This window comes from Lineus longissimus, chromosome 1, assembly GCF_910592395.1.
Source record: "Lineus longissimus chromosome 1, tnLinLong1.2, whole genome shotgun sequence".
Taxonomy (NCBI): domain Eukaryota; kingdom Metazoa; phylum Nemertea; class Pilidiophora; order Heteronemertea; family Lineidae; genus Lineus; species Lineus longissimus.
The window spans coordinates 22270805-22287591 of NC_088308.1; the positions used below are offsets into that span (position 1 = coordinate 22270805).

At 39.2% G+C, this 16787-nt stretch overlaps 1 protein-coding gene across 1 annotated transcript in view; it reads left to right on the forward strand.

Annotated features, from left to right (window-relative positions):
• Positions 1 to 16010, forward strand: part of LOC135492253 (adhesion G protein-coupled receptor L1-like) — a 106081-nt gene extending 90071 nt beyond the window's left edge. Inside the window, exons 19-26 of the mRNA XM_064778602.1 lie at positions 475 to 640; positions 867 to 933; positions 1757 to 1817; positions 3861 to 3946; positions 4237 to 4363; positions 4663 to 4704; positions 10590 to 10748; positions 11179 to 16010. Of these exons, the coding sequence (XP_064634672.1) occupies positions 475 to 640; positions 867 to 933; positions 1757 to 1817; positions 3861 to 3946; positions 4237 to 4363; positions 4663 to 4704; positions 10590 to 10748; positions 11179 to 11352 (882 nt within the window). The 3' untranslated portion in view covers positions 11353 to 16010. The remainder of the gene's footprint in view (positions 1 to 474; positions 641 to 866; positions 934 to 1756; positions 1818 to 3860; positions 3947 to 4236; positions 4364 to 4662; positions 4705 to 10589; positions 10749 to 11178) is intronic.
• Positions 16011 to 16787: the final 777 nt, after the last annotated feature.

Here is a 16787-nt window from a genome sequence, read left to right on the forward strand (position 1 = left end):
ATTTTGATGAAATAAAGTTTATGATTACATCACCATGCGCCGATCGCATTGTCCGTTCACACTTCACGCAGATAATATTATTCCCAGTTCGTCCACAAGATTCAACCGCCCAAGGCGTCATCCGATCACCTTTCTATCGTTGAAGATAAGCAAAACCGTGGGTGATTTAGAAAAAGTAATTTTCTCAATAGAACTGGTGTCTGCTTACATAACCTCTTGAACACTTGCATTTGAGAAAAATAATCTTTGAAAAAGAATGGTTGGCTGCAGCCGTGTTATTTGTGCAGCGAATCGGAAAATGTCGTTCAGTAGGTTACACCGTTAGAAATAAAGGTATTTGAACTTTTGAAAAGCCTGAAACGTGTTAAATTACGCCAAGCCTACCAAACGCCAGCTATTTTATAAAAATACCTTTGAATTGACTCCCATTCTGTTAAAAAAATATATGATTTCCCTGATATTTCTCTTTTATAGGTGATGTGCCATGTCTTTGCCATAATGCTCCATTACTTCTGCCTGGCCAGCTTTTCATGGCTCATGAACGAAGCATTCAACTTGTACATAGTCATTACATACGCTGCTCATTCACACGGTGAACACACCGACTCATCCTTGTGGAGGTATTATATCCTCGGATGGAGTAAGTACCATTCTGTGTAGTCTTATTTTCAGAATATATTCATGACTTTTCCTGGGTACATAAGGGGACCTTGGCGACTGAAATATCAGGATACTGTTTTCCTTTCTGCACTAACACGAAGTTATTCTATGAAACACTCGAACACTTTGGCATGGGATAACTGTTACGGGTTGTCGTACATGTATATGAAATGCATGTTAATATTTCTCATCATCATCTATTTCAGTCATTCCGGGAGTATTAGTGGGTGCCTTTATTGGGACTCACACTGACGACTATTATGCACCAGATATGTAAGTTTCAATTTCTTCAGAATTAACTACTCGGGCAAATGGGCAAAAGTAGTTATTGTATAGCTTCAGTTTATGAGCCGTCCTAGCTGAATTAGAGTCGATAGAAGAAGCGTCCAAATGTCGAAATTCAACCTCGATTCGAGATTTTCATATTTCATATTCGAAAAATATGATTATTATTATCATCAAGCAGTTGAATCAACAGCATGAAATGCAACAATGACGGATCGTCTCCAACCTCTAGTGAGCTGATTCGGACATAGAATTAACGTTGGTTGCAGTTACCAAGGCTACAACCAAGCGGACGTTCTCCATGTGTCGTCCTACATTCGGAATGAGCTAAGGTTTTATACCTACGGCTTAATCTAATTGACCAAATTGACTAATCCACCGCATTTATCACTGACTAGAAGGAACAATAATAAGCAGATTTAGAGTGTCACAGTAAACCGATTCCATTTGCTGGTGGACGAAGATAACATGGATCAATAAATAACATCTTGAACGTTGACCATTTCAAAGTGTGGCTATTCTGTGTCAATAAAATATTCAATTAGAGTGATGAAAGTTGCCCGAAACATCAATGGAAGATGAAGCATATGATAGTCTATGTACTGCTTTGCATGTACTGGTATTATATTGCTTTGATCTGGCCAGAAAAACAATCCTTAGCTGTATATATATTAAACGTTTTGTTTTTTTTCACCTGAGCAAACTTCTAAAAGTCAATGTTATTTGGGGTTAGAAATAAACTGCAGATGAAACCATGTGCTGCATAATTCCTTCGGTCTTACGATTTTCTTCCTTTTCTCCTATTTTGTAGGTGTTGGATTGCATGGGAGTATGTTTGGTTGTTTGCAGGTCCAGCCGTTGGTATTATCACAGTAAGTATCAACCAGTCAATTAAACCACGTAGAAAGTATGCTCAGCATGATGATCAGCGGCCGAGACAGGAGTTCTGCAACGTGCCTAACACGTTGGTGCTAAAATCATACGAACCAGCTTACATGTACCTGTTCTAAAACCCCAATGGCGTGAAAGGCCATCCTATACTCTTTAATTCTGAGTGTCTGAATTTACTCCAGCTCGGCTAATAACTTTTGAGCCGACCTATACTTGAAACGCTCGTCTTACAATATGAATATCGCGAGCGCTAAAAGAAAAATACCGGACTTATGCATCCATTTTAAGGATTGCACCTGCTCCAACCCCAGACATATAAACTTGAGGAGCATATTCCCTCCGCCACATTTCTTGAGCAAACTCATATTTTCTCACTTAATAACCAAACTGCGTTCCTATTGAATTCAAATTGAAATGACAAATTCAAATTACATACCAACACATTGTGGATATTTCCTCCTCAATCATGGGGGCGATTTAAATCTGTTTGAATGGTATGAGTAGTTTTTCATGGGCATCATGTGTTTGGAGCCGATTAGAAATCACTGTTCCATTATAAGGAAATAAATTCAACATTGATAGGTTGGAAGAGGATATTACAAATCGAAATATGATATTTACAAATATGAATTTGAAGATGATGACCGTGCTGGTGTAGATTACCGATGTGAACCTTCGGCAAGGTAAATATGCCAGGGTAGAGATCATGTTGTAGAGTTACGCAACTGCTGTTACTGGCTGCTATCTTGCTTCAGTTGTGAAGATTGTTGATGAAGGATTGAAGTTGCCCGGAATTATTGAATTAATGTCTTACCAGTCCTTTAAAATCTTACAATCAATCACTAGCGAACTACGCATGTCTTTTTCTACCACGAATGCACATTAATTTAAGTACCATTGCGCATCTCAATTTAACCTTGGTAAGAGATTAATAAACTTAGTTCGAACCAACGAAGCAGTTATTTTGCAATGAACGAAATACGCTGTTAATTCTGCATCTCGCGTGGGCTTGAACTCAACCAATCGGGTCAGCGTTCATCAATGACAGGCTCGTATTTGATGCCTTGAGAGATCGCAATCGATCCACTAATAAACCCTGACAACTAACCAAGTGGTGACGTTTTGACTTTAAAAGTAAGCAATCAACTTGATTGTGCTGATTTTTCAACTTATGGCTCTCTTGCATAAACCGAGTCAATCCGATAGCCCAATATCTCGAATACGATCTCTAGGAAAGGCGTCATTCCAAAAGCGTAATTGAAGCTTGTATGTAAAATCAGTTTGAGTTAAAAAGTCATTTGATAAGAGCGGCGAGCCAGAAGGGTATCTTTTTGGTATCTTGGATCTCCCCATCGTGTCCGGCCGATGTTTTGATTGCGTCGCGGGCTTCGATGACAGATTGTGAATAAATGACAAGATCTATGTCCATGGCACACCCCGACCATGACCAATATGACAATCTATCTTCGCAATGTGATCCAGTAGTTGATTGAAACATTTGTCGTGACGCCCAATACGGTGTTCGAACCAAGAGACGTCGCGATTGACTCATTCTTTACCTGACCTCTGACCTTATCAGATATCGGTTTATTAGTTAGTTTGAACAGGGCTCCACCTAATCTAATTAGTAAAGTAAACTTTTGCTTTGTTTGCGCATTGAAATGGATAAGGTGGTTATTTCGTAAAATGATATCAGTGAATCGTCCAGCTGCTTGAACTTTCCTATTAACTCGTTAAACTTAGTTATCGTAACAAGAAGAAGTACTTTTAGTGTATTATTTTCACACAGCCATGAAAATGTCAATAGCTACGACTCGCATGTGCTTATTTGACAGCACCCCTTACTCTGAGCCGTACACAAAAACATAGCTTGAGTGTGGAGCTGTCACAACATCAGAACGTCAAAGAAAAACAAAAAGGCAACAACTTCGCAATCCCTATACCAAAGTCGTTTTGATTTTTTTCTCTCTTTTCTTTATGATTTTTCCCCACAAGATTAAAATGGGATTACTTTCTTGTTGCAGGTTTCCATCCTCGTATTGATATTTACTGCAAAAGAGCACCATGAAAGCTCATATACAAAAAATGAAAAAGCGAACAAAATTATATTGTAAGTATACAAAAGCGCCATGCCTCATCATCAAGTCCCGTGCTTGTATCCTATAGTACCTTCAATTGCTGGTGTTCAGACTTGGGAAGTGTTATCGTTGTCAGATTTCTACAGCATACAGGGAAAGACGCGCGGCGGATCTATATGGTATAGTGGTTAAAGGAAACACGGAAAAGTGTAAAGCTGCAAAGCCGAAAAGGAGTTAAGTGATCAATATTGCCGATACCCAGACCCGATTATACCATCTCCATTCATTTCAAAAAAGCTTATTCGAAACTTTATATTTTCAGAATTCACACAAAGGCCTTATGGACGCAGTTGATCCTTCTGACCATTATGTGGGCGTTTGCTTTCATATCGGTAAAAATGAGAGGCTCCATCATCAAATACCTATTTGCACTTTTCAATATTTTACAGGTAAATACACTAAAATCGTTGCTCTTCTTTTCGTCATTATATACCAAATGGGTTTCCCACCGGTCTGCTGTGTGGTGACAATCTTGTGAAACATGCAAGGAGCAAATGGTTGATCTTTAAGAAAACAAGGCTTCATGTGTCTTGGATTGACACTGACCATAGACCAAATAAGGAGATTAAACATTGTTTTCAATGCCGACATTCTCGCTGAGATATCACTTCAGCAGATAACAGGGAATACAATCACCTAAATGACACTTGTCTGAGAGATCATTCCAGAATATTCGTTTCTTTTTCAGGGTTCCTTCTTTTTAGTTTTCTATTTTCTTCTGAACGATGAGGTAAGTTCATGCATTGTTTTCCGTAAAAATCAGTGAGCATAAAAAGGCAATTTAAGTGTCAAATTTGACCTGACTAATTACACAATTTGTCTTGGAACAAACTCTCAAATAAGAAAAAAATGGCACTAAACTTTCTTAAAGATGAAGAAGTCAGTTTCTTTTCATTAAGCAATAAACCCGCGCATCTTTGACGCATTACCTTCAAACAAAATCGACACCCCTAAAGAATCACCAATTTAAAAGTCATCAATTTCTATCCGGCAATTACTATAGGGCAAGAATATCGCCATGTCAGCAGTAATTTCATTTTTACTACGTTACGATATTGCATCGGTTTTTCCGCTCAAATTTAAGTTGCGTATTATCAGAGTGCGTGACAGAATAAATGAATTGCTTTAGAGTGGTTTGCGCTGTAACTGATATCTCCAGCATCTTCTGCCATGAAGAATGAACCCATTAACATATTCTAAATCACCCGACCCGTCTAAATCTCGCGACGAAAACGCATAAATATCTCTGTTTATTTTTCATTAAGGATATGATTCATCTTCAACTAGTGAATGCAAACTTGAAGAAGCACATTAAACATTCTTTGTGGTGGTGAACCACGACACAATACGTGTGATGATTCCGTGTGTGGAATAGGAAATCTAAAGATGGTTTTCCACATAAATATTAATCTTTCTGTCAGTTTATCGCGGGTTTTTTTGGTCGTATTTCCTTATTTGTCATAAGTGTAACTCTTGAGGAATCCCTGGAGTTTGACAGGTTGATGGCAGATTACGTCGTCAACCATCATTTCATATGTTTGAAATGGAGAAAAAGAAAGAAACTAGCTCGTTCTTTTTTCTCGGTCTAGTAATTGTGAGATGGTGTGCTCGTCTGTTCCCTGCTGTGTTTTCTCCAAAATATAATGCAATTTTCACTAATGTCAAGAGGAAGATTCTCTAGAAAGAAGTCTGTTGGCTTAAAATAGTATTGACGTAAGTAGTAGTTAGGAGGACCAAGTCTATAGACCTATATTCATTAGTCAACGATCTTTGCAATGTCCCCCGCCATATGAACTAGTGCATAAGTGGCAGATGAGACACAGGTGTCTCATAGCACATTAACAATAAAACATTGAGATACCTTTAAACAACAATCACATGCAAATAAATACATGTTTTTACTCATCAAGAGATCTCTAGCTCTAATTTCCTTGTATCAAAATTACTGCAAACATTTCTTTCAAATTTTTTTTTTTTTATTTCGTTATTTTTGGGTGACATCGTAGACTGTGGTGACAACATTTCACCTTACGTACTTTAAGGTGGGGATATTTGGCCTACTAACGAATCAACATTAACTGTATCACATCAGCATTGCCTAACCTTAGTTCACCTCGAGCCCGGGTGCACCTTTGTATCATATACCAAGGCGGATGGCCTCTTCCAGTCGTGCATTGAGCCTCCGCCACAGTGGGCCGCCGCCTCTACCCAGCACACAACGAGCATGTCAGAGGTACTATTGTCGTGTTGTTCATTTTCGAAGCTGGCAGATGGTAGGAAAGAATGGGGATCATTCTATGCTGCTGCAGGGTCCCTGTTGGCAGCCACCAGCGCATAATTTGTCACTACAAACGTATAGTCCACGAATGAGATATTAGCCATTAGCAAAAGCGCCAATTATTGAGAACATATATTTTCATGAATAAACTTTTTCCACTGGCGTGGTTTTCAAAAGACCCAATCTCGGCTAATGACAGTCTGCCATGGTGAGAGTCATTTAACAGTGAACGCACCGCCGATCTGGAGATTGCTCATATTTGGGGTCCCAGGGGTAGGGGTTGAGCAGCGTTACGGCAACGCCGTCTCATATTGTGTAAGCCCCTCTGGGGTATACTAGTTTAATGAGAATATGTTGCCAGATGAGTTTTAAGGACACATTGAAGGCACTGGTACAACGAAACCCGTACAATCGAGTCTACATCTCCGTTTGTTAGTTGACGATTAGTACGTGAAATATTCCCTATTTGCTGCAGTCATCATACCAGAGTCATCTCATGACGAATGGCGTGAATCAAATGATGACACCTTTCCCACTTCCATAGCCTTTTTCCGGTAAAGGCCAGCTTATTTCTTAAAATCTTGAATTTGAACTTGGGATTTTTCAATTACATATTGTATGTGTTCAAAACACATAGTAACGTTGTGTAGATGATGTAGAATTGGACGTACTTCAAGGTATTATTAGGAAATATCAGGCCCTCAAAATGACAACATAACCGACATACATGTCATGCCTCATCCCTTGCATGACTGGCCGCGTAGGCAGGCATACAGGATCAAAAGCACAGTGTTTGTGGAATGAAGGCATGAAGATGCTGCACCTTGCTAAGTGAAGGAGACCCATTTAGAAATCTTACCAGCATTATAACGTGTTTTACCACTCGCGTGAAGATTTGACTTCTGTGCGACACGCGGCCAAACCATCTGTTTGTTTGGTTTAAAGGATTTGGTTTTGTCCCGGGTGGGGCACGATAAACATGGCCCATGATTAATGCGTTAGGGGCACGTGGGTCGCACACGCTCACCATTCAGGGATATTATTCGAAGAATGGCCCCTGAGATGCCCCAGCTTGTTCTAGATGATATTTGCATAGGCGAGGCGACCACTTGATTAAAGGGTACGCATTGATTCCGTAGAGGAGAAATTAACGTTTTAGCCATTTGTTTGGTTGGTTCTTGGGGCGAGTAACCCGTGTCACTTTACGATTAAGAAATGAGATACAGCCACTTAATGAATTCAGCATGCAGGTTGGCTTTTGATGTATGTTTACTGGTGTAAACCTTAACAGGTTTTTGTTCAATCTGGTGTAAGGAGAAACCATATGCGGCGCCAACGCCTCGGACGGCAGAACCATGCCTCGGTATCCCCAGGCATCTGGTCCCCTAAAATCTATTCAATATATTGCAAATTACGGAGAAGGCGTAACAGTCACGTCCAAAACACTTTCCTTTCTCGAATATCATTTTTTATTGCACTATACGTGTTTTGGAAATAGATGTGAACGTGATAACACGACAATGTGTCACTTGGAATTATGTGACGATATGCAGGTGCACGCTTGCTTGTTGTTTAAAGGGGAATTGGAGGCTACATTTGTATAGAATATACATCATCGATACTTTTTCATACACTTTATACATGCGTTTCTCATGCATTCGTCGCTTTCTACCCCACTTAAGACCCTCCGGGGCAACGGACATATGATCAGCCATGGATATAGGAGCGCCAGACTTTTGTATTAGACACCTTGAAAGGAAAGACAAGACTCAACTTTTTTCGGGGTTAGAAATGATGTGAGGGCCTTCTCCTTTTTTCTTGATTAAAATACACGATTTTCTCGCAACACACTTCCCTCATAACACCAACATTCACGAACACATTCAAGAGATGTCACGAGTTCAAAAGCATTATGGCAATATGCATTAACTAAGCTATTTAGACTTAACAGCTAATGTCCACGATCAGCTTAACTGTCACGTACAATGGCCAAACATCTTTTCCAAAGATGCCTTAAGTATTACCAAACCAATCCTGATAAACCGTATTTTGATACCTCCTCCTTAAATGTCAAATAGACCAGCGTGGATAGCTAAGATAAGAACATTTGCTATCTGTTTTGGTGAAGTCGTGTGATAATCCCTCGTGAGACGTCTATCTGTAACGCCGCCATTTCTATCGGTGTTTAGAGTGATTACACTAAGATTCACGCTGCATTCATTGCCCGTCACGGACAGTCTGCTACCTGTAATCCGCTATATTAAAGCTTGTTACAAACACATTTCCTTATTAAGTATTCATGGAAAACCGCGAATATCATCCCTATGAGACGCAACCCGGCACCCCCATAGATAATTAACATGGCTGGCAATAAGCCGCCATGACAGGCGCGTTCTAACGTAACGCGATGATGATGCTGTACCAATGTCGTCTGAAGGATGTTGTAAAAATCAGCTTAGATTACACTGAATGAACCACGAATTCACGATATATTGTTACGAACAGCAGATACGTTGGCATCCAAGTTGACTCATATGTGAATCAGTGGTCATTAAAATGTGGCCAACCAATCGCGATTTTAAAAAAATGAACTGTTCTACGTATTCTATGTACCAAATCCGTCAAATAGCAGGAACTGTTCCATGTAAGTCATACTTGGTTCTACATATTGAAAATCGAATCTGTACACTTGGTTTCCTTAGGGCTACTGATTTTGCCTGTCAAATATATGATACCAGACTTTCTTTTTTCTTTATTCTAGGAAACGCTGTATCACAAGCATTTATGTATAATAACAATATGGCATTTGTTTCATCAGGAATTACATTTGACAGGGATACTTTGTTGACTATTTAATATATTCAATAAATTCAATTTCTCTGTTACAGTTAACTGATTCTGACATGATATGATATAACTATGCATCTATCATTATGCTGAAGTACTTGTCTCTTTATCTCCAAATAAACCTGAAAGACATGACTGCCATAGCTAACACATTTATGCAACATCTCAATTCAGCTCCGATGACACTTTGACAAAGCATTACCCAGACAAGTCAATACCAATCCCGCTTCGAATTAGAAATAAACTTGCCAAGCTTGGTAAGAAAATTACGCTCTATATCGGGTTATGAGGTAATAAAGTGAATAAACTTGCACAATAGTTCAACAGGCGAATCACTGCGAATGTTTGTCAATTTTGCTTAACAAACACTATTCGTCCGTACTGGAAGCTGACATTGAGACCCCAATCGCGCGTTGCCGCGTTATCTCCTGCTCCAATGAAAACAGCTGTCACCCTAGGGCGCTAAATTCCGATATTCTGTCACCAGGAACGTTGACTTACACAAACAGTTACGTCGTCACATTGGCAGGTGACGTCTAAGACGGGCTGATGAAGCAGTGGAGATGGGTCGCACAAATCTATCTCCCACTAATGAAGTGGTAAAAACGGCAGTGAACAATGAGGCGATCGGGTCGCTCTCGGCCGCAACAAGAGCTAATGAGCTTTATTGAATTAATCAAAATTTTCCGGCAAATTTCATTGCTCTATTGACAAGGATATGGTAATTAATTGGGATTCGCAAGCGCTTCTGACCTGCGCAACCACCCTAATTCGTAGTGACACTCCAATCCGCGAACATCTCTATTCACTGGCAAACAAAATCATCGCCACCCAAATCTCGCGGAAAGATTTATTTCATTTGTGTACCAAGCGTATCACACTCACAAATTAATCTTCTCCGGCTTCGACCAACAATCAGACAAAATGCAAAACCATAAAGTTTGCGTATCTTCAATATTGGTCAGCGCTGAGACGGTCTGTTTGTCCCGTTGAATATTATTGGCAACTGTGGTCGTTCGTATGGTGACTGATTCGCGGGGCTGATCAATGCTTGGTCATCCTACTCCATAGTCATGTCGGCGGATGTTGTTACAGAGTATGAGGCAACAATGGGTGAAATTGAGATACAGCCTTCAACTTAGCATCGGGTTATGTTTCGGCCATTGTCTGCGAATTTGCAGGATCATTTGGAGAAAATTATAATCTCACTAAAAATGATGTCCCCTACGGATAGTGCATGAGAGAAGACGCCTGAAAACTACGGAAAAAAACGAATAAAAGTTTAATGCAGGTATCTGGGGGTTTGGGTTCGGTTGTAAGGTCGAAGTGAACATTCAAAAATTGTGTTTTTTTACTGTAATTGCGTGTCGGAAATTCGCGTTGGTCATGAAATAAAGAAGTACATGTACATGTATAGTATTTTTACTCGAGCAATATGAACATCATTGTTGGCCTTGACAGTAAATTGCGACTTATCTCTCTCGTTTTAGGTTCGGACTATGTATAAAGCTCACAGAAAGAAGAAAAACTTAGCGATGCAGGGATATGAGTACTCCGGTTCGGGGAGCGGGTCCGAACACTCACAACAGGGCTCTGACAGTGAGGAATCGATGTTAGAGGGGCTAAGCAGGGGAACATTACAAATAGACGTAAGTTGACTTTCACTGGGCATTTAATTCAAAACGAAGATACTTAAAAGCTCTATCCATACTACATGTGCTATAATGAATAAGCATGTGTATTTATGTTCATAGATGTCAAACGCAGTTACTTGAATGTACATATTACATTATTGCAAATACTGTGCTATATGTCAACTCTGGATGAGTCTGGGCGTTCCCCCGTAATCTCAGGGTCGTGGTACAAGTGTGTTATAGCCATCCTACTGTATGGCGTACACTTAGCAAAACATGGTTTTCATTATGCCCACAATCCTTCATGCAACATCGGCAGATCGTCTTAGAATAGCATTTAGGTATGTTTCCTCTCTTAATTCAGAGTCAATATCCGACTTATGCTTGATTCATTTTTGTCCTTGTCCGTATAATGTTTGCACAATATGGTAAACTTTATTTTCAGGATGGTCCGAATGGTTCAGCCAGTGGTGTCACACAAACAAACAGACAAACAGACGGCCAAGCGGTCAAGGTCAAGCGAAAGAAAAACGGGGGCATGCGCAAACGCAATAAATCTCAAATCGAGGCTAGCAGTGATGAAGCTTCGGACTGTGAGGTCATGATCACGAGTGTATGATAAAGGTTATTTGTAGACATTTTTATAGAAAAATTTGTAATTTATAATTCATATAATAATGACAGATTTCATTTGTTTTAACATGAAAATTTGACATCGTTGATGATCTCGAACATTCATAGGAATCATTCACACTTCAGGGTCATTGAGAGAAACCCAATATAACGCTTCCTGAACGTGCAAGGAAATGTGAAGAGAAGTGGCTGGGCAAGCCCCCATACTCGTGTTCCAAGCAACTTGCGGCACATCATTGTAATGGATCATTGTAATGTTGACTTTGGTGGTGTCGAAAGAGATTTTACCAGCGAAACTGCCCAAAAAAGAGCAATAAGCCTTAGATTTGTTTTACAAAGTTTCTAAAACGCTTTCTTGGGAACACGTTCTCCAACGTGTAATTTCCACATTATCTTCGTACATTGTATCTTCCAAATGTTAAGCGTTGATCTACTGGGAATAGACTCCTCTGCGTACAAGTATAAGTACATGTATAAGTTCCAATAAAGTGTTGATATGCTCGGACCAGACTCTTCTGAATATAAGTTGTTTAGTTGAAATAAGGAAAATCTTTTTTCTCCAATACCGTTATGATCAACGAGGCTTTGAAAGAGCATTTGAGAAAAAAACAAATTAGGGGATTTGTGATCTGTGAAAATGCTTTTTAAAGCTCAATGACTTCAAAACCTGCAGCTCAAAGAATATAGCAGTCTATTAATTGTATGACTTTTTTTCATATCAGTCGGATATACCCGAAACGCAGGATTGACGCATCAGACTTGCAATTACATGTCTCCAATAGCTATTTCCTTAGCTTAAAACTTCTGCGAGTTTGTTAAACACTGGTTTAATTTTCGTCTTAGAATGATTCTCCCCTGTATATCCAATCAATCTTATTTGATATGCTGAATGGCAGTGAATTGTTCATTCACGAAACGAAGTGCTTTAGTACCAAAGCGAACGAGTACATATTACGTGTTTCAAAATCTGCTTTACAATTTTTAACTGAGGGTATATCTTTAAGTTGGCAAGTTTAGTTGGCAATAAATTACCAACTTCCGTAAAAAATAGTTACGATATTGTTCCCGAGAACTAACTTTAAAATAATTATCAACCGCAAATCGGTAATTTTTCGCCGTCTTTATTGGCCATCCAAAGTGTCAGATTCATTTTCGAACACGTAGTAGTTTTCTTAGTCCAAAGTCAATGACAGTGTAAGTAGTAGACATAAACGAAGCCTGAAGGATTAACTTGCAATATCATGGTTGTTTCAAACATAAGCCATTCAGAAAATCACCGAAGTGAATTCCCCATCGGTGGCAATTTGTTGGTAGAGGAATTTATTATAGCACCTTTGAGCACATGGAGGGATTAAGAATGATCTGGTTATCTTGTGTAGTACGTTTCAAATCACAGGGGATTCAGTTACTGCCCGGACGATCCCGATTTCTTGATCCCGGATGCACTGAACGTCACGGAAATGAGCGATGGTCTGAAACATGCAGAAGTCGCGCTATGTTGAGCCACTTGGGACCGTTCATTTCACATTAAACTATTTGCTATCCATTTTAATGTAGTTATAAATACGAATAAGAAAAATTGCAGTATTGATTTTAGCCGTCAACAATTTTCTGAACTTTCTTGTCGTAAATACACCATTCTATGACACTAAATTTATCATTAACTAAACCTCTCTTTTCATTTGATTAAAGAAGCATGTAGTTGCTGCAGCTTCAATGGAATTTAGGTATTATGAAATTCTAATTAATTCTCTTCCAAATGTCAAAAAGCGCAACAAGAATTTGACACAATTTGTACAGAGTGATGCAATCGTTATGGAAAAATGTTTGGATGAGAAATGCTGTGACATGATTGGCGAAGACGTGAAAGATTGACTTCTTTCCCATTGCCGAATTGCGTCAACATTATGTAATTGTTTGCAGATTCGAACCTTTGTCTCGCTTTCTTTCCTGTTTTTGTATGGCAACGACAAAACGCCTACCGTTATGACCGTACCGTCGATTAGGACATGCTTGTCCTTCACCCAACATGTCCAGGTTTAAGTCACCATACCATTGTTTCAGACTTAAACAGAAGTTGGCGTGACTGAAAACGTATGTTGATTGCAACTTCAATAACTGCTAAAAACGCATTTTTACTCCACACTTTATGAAAAAGTTCTTATTTTCAACTTGAGTTTTTAATTCAGAATTCCAAATGCCAGCATTGTTTAATAAGATTTAGTTGCAAAATTTTCAACTACCTTTTGCGTAGTTTGATTTTGGAGTAGTGATGTCGCAAGCTGGTTGATATATGTGACATGAAGTCCGATAACATCTTCACCGAAACACCATTAGCTGGCCGTAGATCTTCACCAGCGACAGGTAGTACCCGTAGAGGGGATTTTGAGACAATCCTTTCCGCAGATGGAGACATTCGAAAAAGACTCAATGAAACGAACGGGCGCGATGGAGGTCCTTTGCGAGTAATAAACAGCGTGCCTGGTGCCGATGTGGAGATCGGGCCCAAGAATAACTGCATATGACGCTAGGATTAAAGGAGAACTTGGTCGGAATTAGGCACCAGTTTGAGATAAGTGCATGATGAGGCAGATTTACATTTGACTCGTACCCAGGACGACTATTTATCAAACTGCCACTTGTAGCTTTGCTTCCGAAGCGGCGTATCGTTTAAAGGTCAAGTGAATACTTGACGACAGTTGAATTTTCCATATTGATTTGAATATACATGTAGTCCTATAGTGAATATGAATTAAACATAGGTGTGTATAATATGGGTTCAAGAAACGACGCTGCTAATAATCTGAGTTGCTGATGATGGCCTGTGCAATTACTGTATCACGCCGTGTATTTTATAATTTTCTGCGTACCACTCAAAAAAAAAATTTAGGAACAGACGAGACCTTTAAATTTTGTATCGACTGCTACATCAAGGACTACATTTATTCGATGCAATTAATCCACTCTAACACAATTTGAAGAAAGATAACAGAATCCTTTTGGGAATATAACAGAAATATGAAGTTTTGAGCAATAGATTTGTCAAGTGGATCTGTTGCATATATCAACTGGTCACCCAGATATTGATAAAGATGTAGTTTTACCCTCAACTGATTTTTAATCTGTTTGCTGCTGTCGATATTTCCATGATAAGAGAAAGTCAAGAAGGTCTTGCATCTTATATAATATATAGATATAGTTTGTAATGGTGGGACGGTCGCACAGTATCTTAAAAGAGACTGTTACACTGGCATGGAGATATATACCACAGCGATCGAGTTCGACCTGTGTTATGATTAACCTGTTTCGTGTAAATACGTGTGGTGTGAATGGGGATATGTGAAAGCTGATCTCCCAACTTAAAGGTTACGTCTGTGTCGGCAACTTGCAGTACCCGACATGTACATGTAGTTATCTGAAAGAGTGGAATATCTTTTTGGGACGTACTGTACCTTCTACAGTAGTCCGTGCCAGTGCACGCAAACATTAGGTAACAAAGAAAGTAAAAGCAAAAAATCACGGATTTTTGGTTAAGACTACCTGCATATCGACTTTCATCCCTGATTGAGTGGTTTTTGTTGAATGTTGTGTGAGAGTGCAAGTTGTATCGGGAACAGCCTGCTCTAAAGTCCCGGGTCAAAACTCCACGTTCCTACATGTAGTTCCACGTTCTGCGGTCGGAACTTGGCCTGTATATACATGTGGGGCTTGGAACGTCCGGTGGATCTTATATTTTAAGGTGTCTCCTTGTGTCGGTGTTTGCCTCCTGTTGATAAAGTTGATTAGGGGTGTGCGTGAATGACCAAAGTGTATCGGAGTGCGAATGTTTTTTGATAAGTTATTGTTACAGTTATTTAATTCGCTTTTGTCAAATGATAATACTTGTTTGTCTGATCAACTTTTATTAGAAAAGTAGAAAATGATTAAATTAATAACTAATATGTTCAATGGCTGCAACGAAATATAACTTTTATATTGTTATGACAAAGTTGGACTACAATCGATTATAAATTCATAACTGACGAAGTTGCTATGTACATGTATCATCAACCATGTGATCTCCTGTACATAAATATTGTTCAGTTCAAAGTCAATTTTGTTCATAAAGTAACATAATAATACCAAAAAAATCAGACAAGCTTGTATAGTTGTCCTTTGTGACAAATTGCTCTAAGAACTTGTAATTGGAAGATACTTTTGGAAAACTTGTTATATCTTCACATATTATATTGTCTTATACTTTGATATACTGCAGAAGCTTGTTACGTAGGATCAATAGTCGACAGAGCAGTTGGCGGTAGTGTAGATTTATACTTGGTGTACAAAAATACAAGTTGTACTTTTGTTTTTGAATATCACTCCGAATAAATATTGTCAATCAGGAAGCTAGCAGGTCAGCTAACCATTATTCCGATGTAAGGCCAGTAACATGCTGACCATGATCAAATGGCACCCAAGCTGAGAGGACAAACGTTTACAAGTTTAGATTGACGCTACAAAAACATTTCATTGCCACAAGTTAGAATTTCATTTAACATGGTATTCAAATACAAAATCACAACATATATCATTGTACATTTTGGGACATGTAGATACACAGACATTAATACTTGATTTCATTTGTACATCAGGCCATGTGTAAATAAAGACAATCTGATAGTTTGATACATTAAGCGTTGATTTTTGATTTCATTTCCCTGGTAAAGGAATTACCTAAAATATTGGGAGGTTAACGAGGGGTCAGAATGGTCTGCCTAATTCTGTTCTCCGTCGCGATTAGATTGGCCTTATAGATTATTGAATTCTACCTGGTGGTGTGACCAGGTTTGTATAATGTTATTGGAAGCTTTACATATTGCCTGAGGTTCGGTGCTGTGAACCTCGCGTCTAGTGGTGTAAGATTGTCCTCATTGGAGATATCATATCAATATGTGCGCACGTATACACCTTTCCAGAAATGGGGCGCTGAGTGTCCGAAATAGTGATGTCATAAGGGGAAACTAGGCATTATGGTGGAGGGACAAAGGAGATAGTCATGGTTGACCAACACACTTGAATGCCTTAAATGACGGACAAGGGGGAAAAAGTTAGTTCCAATGCAAGCCACCAATATTCGGGAAGCATGTATAGACGCGTGTAATTATCTGTTGTTCCGGATTACGTAACTCGGCGATTCAGTTCAAACCCGTCAACGAAGATCGGACAACTCGTGTTCTTATTCATAAACATATATCCTTACAGCCAATTTTGTTCGAACAAATGCATCTTCTAAACATTTTCATCCAGCTGGGTGTTTCGCCAGAATATCGCCATAACCCGAGGTTTGTGTCAATATGCCCAATCAGGACAAGCAATGAAATCAAACACAGAACAATTTCATATGGCGAGACGCTGATTTGTTGCCCAGGGCACAGGACACCA